This window comes from Mustelus asterias, chromosome 23 (assembly GCF_964213995.1).
Source record: "Mustelus asterias chromosome 23, sMusAst1.hap1.1, whole genome shotgun sequence".
In the NCBI taxonomy this organism is placed as follows: Eukaryota; Metazoa; Chordata; class Chondrichthyes; order Carcharhiniformes; family Triakidae; genus Mustelus; species Mustelus asterias.
Window position 1 is genome coordinate 72,466,299 of NC_135823.1, and position 7,466 is coordinate 72,473,764.

Consider the following 7,466-nt stretch of genomic DNA (forward strand, 5'->3'; position numbering starts at 1 on the left):
TCTCTCTCTCTCTCTCTCAGGCTGGGGGTCTGCTGTCTCTCTCTCTCTCTGTGTCCTGGGGGTCTGTCTCTCTCTCTCTCTCTCTCTCAGGCTGGGGGTCTGCTGTCTCTCTCTCTCTCTATCTGTCCTGGGGGTCTGTCTCTCTCTCTCTCTCTCTCTCCTGGGGGTCTGTCTCTCTCTCTCTCTCAGGCTGGGGGTCTGTCTCTCTCTCTCTCTCTCTGTCTGTCCTGGGGGTCTGTCTCTCTCTCTCTCTCTCTGTCTGTCCTGGGGGTCTGTCTCTCTCTCCCTCTCTCTCCTGGGCTGGGGGAGGCTGGGGCCAGTTGTAGACCTGGGGCTCTCTCAGGAAGATGCTATCCTTCCAGTGAGGCTGTAGCTGTCTCTATGGAAACTGTGGCCGGAGGCTGACGCATCGTCCGCATCGTCCGATCCAGAAGGTGGAAAGCGAGAGAGGGACGTGACATTTTGGAAAAGCATTTGTGGAAAGGCAGCAACAGTTAGTCTGGAGAGAAAGGTGTAATTTGCAAAGGCAGTTTGTCCCAGAGTGGGAGCAGCCAGAGCAGCAGAAACATTGCTGTCTGTAACAATCATTGCTGAAACTGCTCCGGTGTTATTGGGAATGTGGCTTCCAGGCGGGTTTCATTCCCAGCTCTGGGATTGAGTCTGGATTAGGCTGGGATTCTGGCAGTTTGGGAACATTGTGCACAGACTGAGGCAATTTGCTAAAAGCTCTCCAAGCTTACCTGTATATACGCCATCTTCGCTCAGAGTCTTAACACTTCAAACCTGCGCATGGCGTCTCCCCTCCCCAGCAGACGTGACTGGTTTGAGTGATAGTAGCGGCCGTTCCCATGCCAGATGCTCCAGCAATCCGCCTCTCCCTCGCCACTTCCCTGCTGAAGCAGCTGGGAGATCCCTCTGCCTCTCAGGAACCCACAGTGTCAATGCTGCCCTCTGCTAGCGGCCTGCCCCCCGCTGCTAGCAGGGAAAGGCTGGACTGCTCCGGAAACTCCCTGGAGTCCCCCTCAGCCCAGTAACCCCCCACCCCCCTGAGCTGCTCCCAGATGCCGCAGGAATCCCTCTCATCCTGGGCTTCCCGCCTAGAGCCCAGAACAGGAGCCAGACTGTTCAAAGCACCAACTCTTGGGACAGGGAAACCATGGGAAAGGACACACACACTCTCTCTCACAGACACCCTCACACCCACTCTCTCACAAACTCTCACTCACTCACCCTCACCCTCACATACACAGACTGTCTCACTCACTTATTCACTCACACACACACTTGGACTCAAACACACATTCACAGACATTTACACACACACACATTTACACACACACACATTTACACACACACACATACACATTTACACACACACACACTTACGCGCACACACACACACACACATTCACAAACACACACACACAGACTGTCTCTCACTCATTCATTCAGACTCACACGGACCCACAAAGACTAACTCACACACACACACACACGGTCACACACACTGAGACTCTCTCACACACACACAGTCACACACACACTGAGACTCTCTCAGACTCGGTGCTGCTGTGGTGCTTGTTGGATCAAACTCAGAAACTGGTTTCACTGGGGATTGGCCATTGGTTCTCGCAGCTAGGAAAACACTAACATTTGTGTCAAACATGTCACATGTATTAAAGTCCAAATCTTTACTTTGTTTTAAAACTTAGCCTTGTTTTGTATAACCCCCGCCCCCATTCACACCCTGTCTCTGCAGCCTTGTAAGAAGTCTCACAACGCCAGATTAAAGCACTGTTGGACTTTAACCTGGTGTGAAACTTCTTACTGTGCTTACCCCAGTCCAAAGCCGGCATCTCCACATCATCTGCAGCCTTTCCCAGTCTGCCCCCCCCCCCCCCCCATTCACCCCCTGTCTCTGCAGCCTTTAGTTTAACAACACCAGGTTAAAGTCCAACAGGTTTATTTGGTAGCAAAAGCCACACAAGCTTTCGAGGCTCTGAGCCCCTTCTTCAGGTGAGTGGGAATTCTGTTCACAAACAGAACTTATAAGACACAGACTCAATTTACATGAATAATGGTTGGAATGCGAATACTTACAACTAATCCAGTCTTTAAGAAACAAAACAATGGGAGTGGAGAGAGCATCAAGACAGGCTAAAAAGATGTGTATTGTCTCCAGACAAGACAGCCAGTGAAACTCTGCAGGTCCACGCAACTGTGGGAGTTACAAATAGTGTGACATAAATTCTGATTCTAGGATCGCATGATAAAGACTAGAATCAGAATTTATGTCACACTATTTGTAACTCCCACAGTTGCGTGGACCTGCAGAGTTTCACTGGCTGTCTTGTCTGGAGACAATACACATCTTTTTAGCCTGTCTTGATGCTCTCTCCACTCCCATTGTTTTGTTTCTTAAAGACTGGATTAGTTGTAAGTATTCGCATTCCAACCATTATTCATGTAAATTGAGTCTGTGTCTTATAAGTTCTGTTTGTGAACAGAATTCCCACTCACCTGAAGAAGGGGCTCAGAGCCTCGAAAGCTTGTGTGGCTTTTGCTACCAAATAAACCTGTTGGACTTTAACCTGGTGTTGTTAAACTTCTTACTGTGTTTACCCCAGTCCAACGCCGGCATCTCCACATCATGTCTGCAGCCTTTCCCAGTCTGTCCCTCCACACACCACGGTTATCCTGGGAGGGGTTTCAGGGATTGGGAAAGAGGTGAAGATTCTGTGGGGAGATGTTCGCACCGACCAGCGGCTGAATGAAAATCCCTCGCATTGGGAGGAATCGCTTTGGTTCCTGTTGATGTGTAACTTATTGCTGGAAAACTGCCAGAGGAATAAACTGGAGTGGGGAGTTGTCTGCAATTAAATAGATAAATATATTCACATTCTACCAAAAAAACTAAAGATCAGGATTCATCTTGGGAAAGGACCCAGAAAATGGAGATTTGGATGAAATATTTGGTGCAGATTTTCCAATCAGTTATTTGGGAAAAGTTCCGGAGAAATGTTAATAACATTTATCGACTGACTGAAGTTGTAAATGAAATGTCAGAGAGATTGGGGGAAGCTAACCTTCACGCTTCCTGTAAGGAACTCAGTTAGAGCATGGACTGAGTTCATTACTCTGTCTGTGTGATTCTGGGTGGGAATACAAGCCAGGATTGGGCAGCCGGACTATTCGCCGCTGTATCTCCTCAAGACCCAATCCAATCTGATTGAATTTGCCCAGGAATGAAAGAACATTTCCCACGCGGAGAATCGCGAGTTTCCTCACTAACTGTTCACATTGAACTGTGAAGCCCAGCTCACAATTAAAATCACAGGCTTGGAACTTTCCAAAGATGGGTGTAAATTAAAACGAAGATTTTGAAAGTCTGTCATATTAACATCTCATCAGCATCCCGACTGAGGGGTCAGTGGAACATCAAACAAAAGCAGAAAATCTCATCGGGTCTGACAGCATCTGTGGAGAGAGAATAGAGCCAACGTTTCCAGTCTGGGTTTTAAAGTTTATTTATTAATGTCACAAGTAGGCTTACATTAACACTGCAATTAAGTTACTGTGAAAATCCCCTAGTCGCCACACTCCGACACCTGTTCAGGTACACTGAGGGAGAATTTAGCATGGCCAGTGCACCCTAACCAGCACGTCTTTGGACTATGGGAGGAAACCAGAGCGCCTGGAGGAAACCCACGCAGACATGGAGAGAACATGCAGACTCCACACAGACAGTGACCCAAGCTGGGAAGTGAACCTGGATCCCTGGCGCTGTGAGGCAGCCATGCTAACCCACTGTGCCACCATGACCCTTTGTCAGAGCCCATGTATAAAATGAACACTTTTCACCAGGGAATGGTCTACAGGGGTCATTATGAATCATTCCACTAAAGACCAGAACATTTCTGACAGATCTGACAGACAGGGCGGCATGGTAGCACAGTGGTTAGCACTGTTGCTTCACAGCTCCAGGGACCTGGGTTCGAATCCAGGCTCGGGTCACTGTCTGTGTGGAGTTTGCACATTCTCCCCGTGTCTGCATGGGTTTCCTCCGGGTACTCCGATTTCCTCCCACAGTCCAAAGATGTGCGGGTTAGGTTGATTGGCCATGCTAAAATTGCCCCTTAGTGTCCTGAGATGCATAGGTTAGAGGGATTAGTGGGTAAAATATGTAGGGATATGGGGGTAGGGCCTGGGTGGGATTGTGGTCGGTGCAGACTCGATGGGCCGAATGGCCTCTTTCTGTACTGTAAGATTTCTATGATCTGGAGAATGGTGGCTCCCAGTCTCCTCGGCACTCTGATATGGACGGAGATTTCACTAAAGCTTTATTTCAGTCTGAAGAATTGCAGAGACCTCCTCCTCTTTGCGGCCATGTGGACTGTGCCAAGTTGCTCCCAGCTTCCAGCTCCCAATCCTGACATGAGGAAGTTCACTGGAGCTGGAACATGATCCAGTTGGCTCGAAAGAGGGACCTGGGTGTGCAAGTCCACAGATCTTTGAAGGTGACGTCACAGGTGGAGAAGGTGGTGAAGAAGGCATATGGCATGCTTGCCTTTATAGGACGGGGCATAGAGTATAAAAGTTGGGGTCTGATGTTGCAGATGTATAGAACGTTGGTTTGGCCGCATTTGGAATACTGCGTCCAGTTCTGGTCGCCACACTACCAGAAGGACGTGGAGGCTTTGGAGAGAGTACAGAGGAGGTTTACCAGGATGTTGCCTGGTATGGAGGGGCTTGGTTATGAGGAGAGATTGGGGAAACTGGGGTTGTTCTCCTTGGAAAGACGGAGGATGAGGGGAGACTTAATAGAGGTGTATAAAATTATGAAAGGCATAGATAGGGTGAACGGTGGGAAGCTTTTCCCCGGGTCGGTGGTGACGTTCACGAGGGGTCATAGGTTCAAGGTGAAGGGGGGGAGGTTTAACACAGATAGCAGAAGGACATATTTCACACAGAGGGTCGTGGGGGCCTGGAATGTGTTGCCGGGCAAGGTGGTGGAGGCGGACACACTGGGAACGTTTAAGACTTATCTAGACAGCTATATGAACGGAGTGGGAATGGAGGGATACAAAAGAGTGGTCTAGTTTGGACCAGGGAGCGGCGCGGGCTAATTGTTCCTTGTTTCTCGTGGAAGTGGAAATGACTAGGGTTGGGAAGCATTTTCCGATCAGGGCCATTGTGATCTCCTGGACTCATTTCGATCGCCTCAGGGGGTCGGAGAGGAATTTCCCAGATTTTTTTTTTCCCCATATTGGCCCTGGGGTTTTTCACTCTGGGTTTTCGCCTCTCCCTGGAGATCACATGGTCTGGAATGGGGGGGTGGGGGTGAGTTAATAGGTTGTAATGAACAAAGCATCGTAGCTGTGGGGGACAGCTCGGTGGATAGGATATTGGTATGTAGATAGGCTGGAAAATTGGGCGGGGATCCTGGATTCAGGATTCAATCCTGGACCGGGGAGCGGCGCGGGCTTGGAGGGCCGAGGGGCCTGTTCCTGTGCTGTATTGTTCTTTGTTCTTTGAAACTCATTTCCAAGAACTCATTAAAATTAAACTAACAAACATTTTCAATCTTCTAAAACTAAACCAAATGAATGGGAAATGGCAGGGAAATGATTGAGGTTGAGAATTTCCTTGATTGGCTCGGTTTAGGTTTGACTTTGCAGTTAATTATTTTCCTACTTCCTTTAATAAGTTAAGAAAGTAATGGTGCCCAATTTGAGATTGCCGCTCACATTGGAAATCTCCCCTGGATTCTCATCCCCCAGCACGCCATGCTCACTGCAATCTCTGCTATAAACAAATGAGGAATCAATCAGTGGCAAGCTCCCACTCATACCCTGGCTCTCTGGAACAGTTTCCAGATCAGTGTGAGTTTTGCAGCAGTGCAGACTCCAGAGAGAAAACTTCGAAGGTCTTTGGGATGGGAAAACAGAGTCAAAAAAACAGGAAGATTTGGAGAACGGAGAGAGACTGGAGATAATAGGGCAAGATGACAGGTCTATCCTATCAGCAGAGAAGGCTCTTTAACTGACAGACAGATGTTACGGTCAGCAGCCAATCCCACACTGGGATCAATCTTTACAATTGGGAACCAATACAAAAACAAACCCGGGATTTTCTGATAAAACACATTCCAGCACCATCAAATCATAGAATCCCTACAGTGCAGAAGGAGGCCATTCGGCCCATCAAGTCTGTAATGACCACAATCCCACCCAGGCAATATTCCTATAATCCCATATATTTACCCTGTTAATCCCCTGACACTAGGGGCAATTTAGCACGGCCAGTCAACCTAACCCGCACATCTTTGGAGTTTGGGAGGAAACTGGAACACCCGGAGGAAACCCACGCAGACACGGGGAGAACATGCAGATTCCACACACACAGTAACCCGAGGCCGGAATTGAACCCGGGTCCCTGGCGCTGTGAGGCAGCAGTACTAACCACTGTGCCACCGTGCCACCCAAATACTCACCAAACCAACTGTTTGAAAAAGAGAGTATCTGATGGTGATTTTTATACCTGCCATTATCATTGGTACAATTGTCTGAGGTTTTTTAGAACATTCTGAGGTGTTGAGGGAGTGGCTTCAGCTTGTGATGTAGAATCCAGCTGGGCCTCCAATAGGGTGCCTGAGAGTGGAATCCCTGGTGAACCTTGGCCAGAGAAACATAGACAATAAGAGCAAGGGGAGGCCATTCGACCCTTCAAGCCTGCCCCACCATTCATTATGATCATTTCCTGTTTCTCCCATATTCTTTTATCCCATTTTGATCCAAGTGCTATTTCTAACTGCTTCTTGAAAATAGGCAATGTTTTGGCCTCAACTGCTTTCCGTGGTTGAGAATTCCACATATTGACCATTCTCTGGGTGAACTAGGGTCAGACTGTGGCACCAAGGCTAACATCTGCACGGTCTGGTTCAGCTGGCTTTCTGGCATCAGAGCATGGCACTGAGATAGGAGGGTGGGAGGGCAGCAGGCATTCTGGCATCCTGAGAGAGGAAAGCAAACATGTCACTGAGCAGGTGAGTAGCTGGCAGATGTTCTCTGAAGTCATAGAGGTTTACATAAAGGTTTACAGCATGGAAACAGGCCCTTCAGCCCAACTTGTCCATGCCCAACTTGACCAAGTCTTGATCTATTGGAAGAAATGATAAAAGTCTGAACAGTCTGAGTAGCTTCATTCCTCTGATAGATTCCCATTGCTGTCAGAGGTGCCCAATGACTGGGCCAAACTGTAAACAGCACAGAAATCACACTGGATCCAAAGCAGATGAGGGTTCATGCTGTCCATTGGGAGAATGCCATGCTGAGTAACTCTGCACTCTCCATCGCATATGGCAACACCTGGAATGTAGCTAAATCTTCTCATTCGAAAACTTGATGTCATCATCTGTACCGTGTAGAGTCAGCGAGGCCTCCACAGCTGGACTGTCCTTTCCTGCC

At 48.5% G+C, this 7,466-nt stretch overlaps 1 protein-coding gene across 1 annotated transcript in view; it reads right to left on the reverse strand.

Annotated features, from left to right (window-relative positions):
* syt17 (synaptotagmin XVII) overlaps positions 1-828 on the reverse strand; it is an 81,008-nt gene extending 80,180 nt beyond the window's left edge. The window contains exon 1 of the mRNA XM_078240921.1: positions 741-828. Coding sequence (XP_078097047.1) covers positions 741-755 — 15 coding nt within the window. The 5' untranslated portion in view covers positions 756-828. The remainder of the gene's footprint in view (positions 1-740) is intronic.
* Between the last annotated feature and the right edge of the window lie 6,638 nt (positions 829-7,466).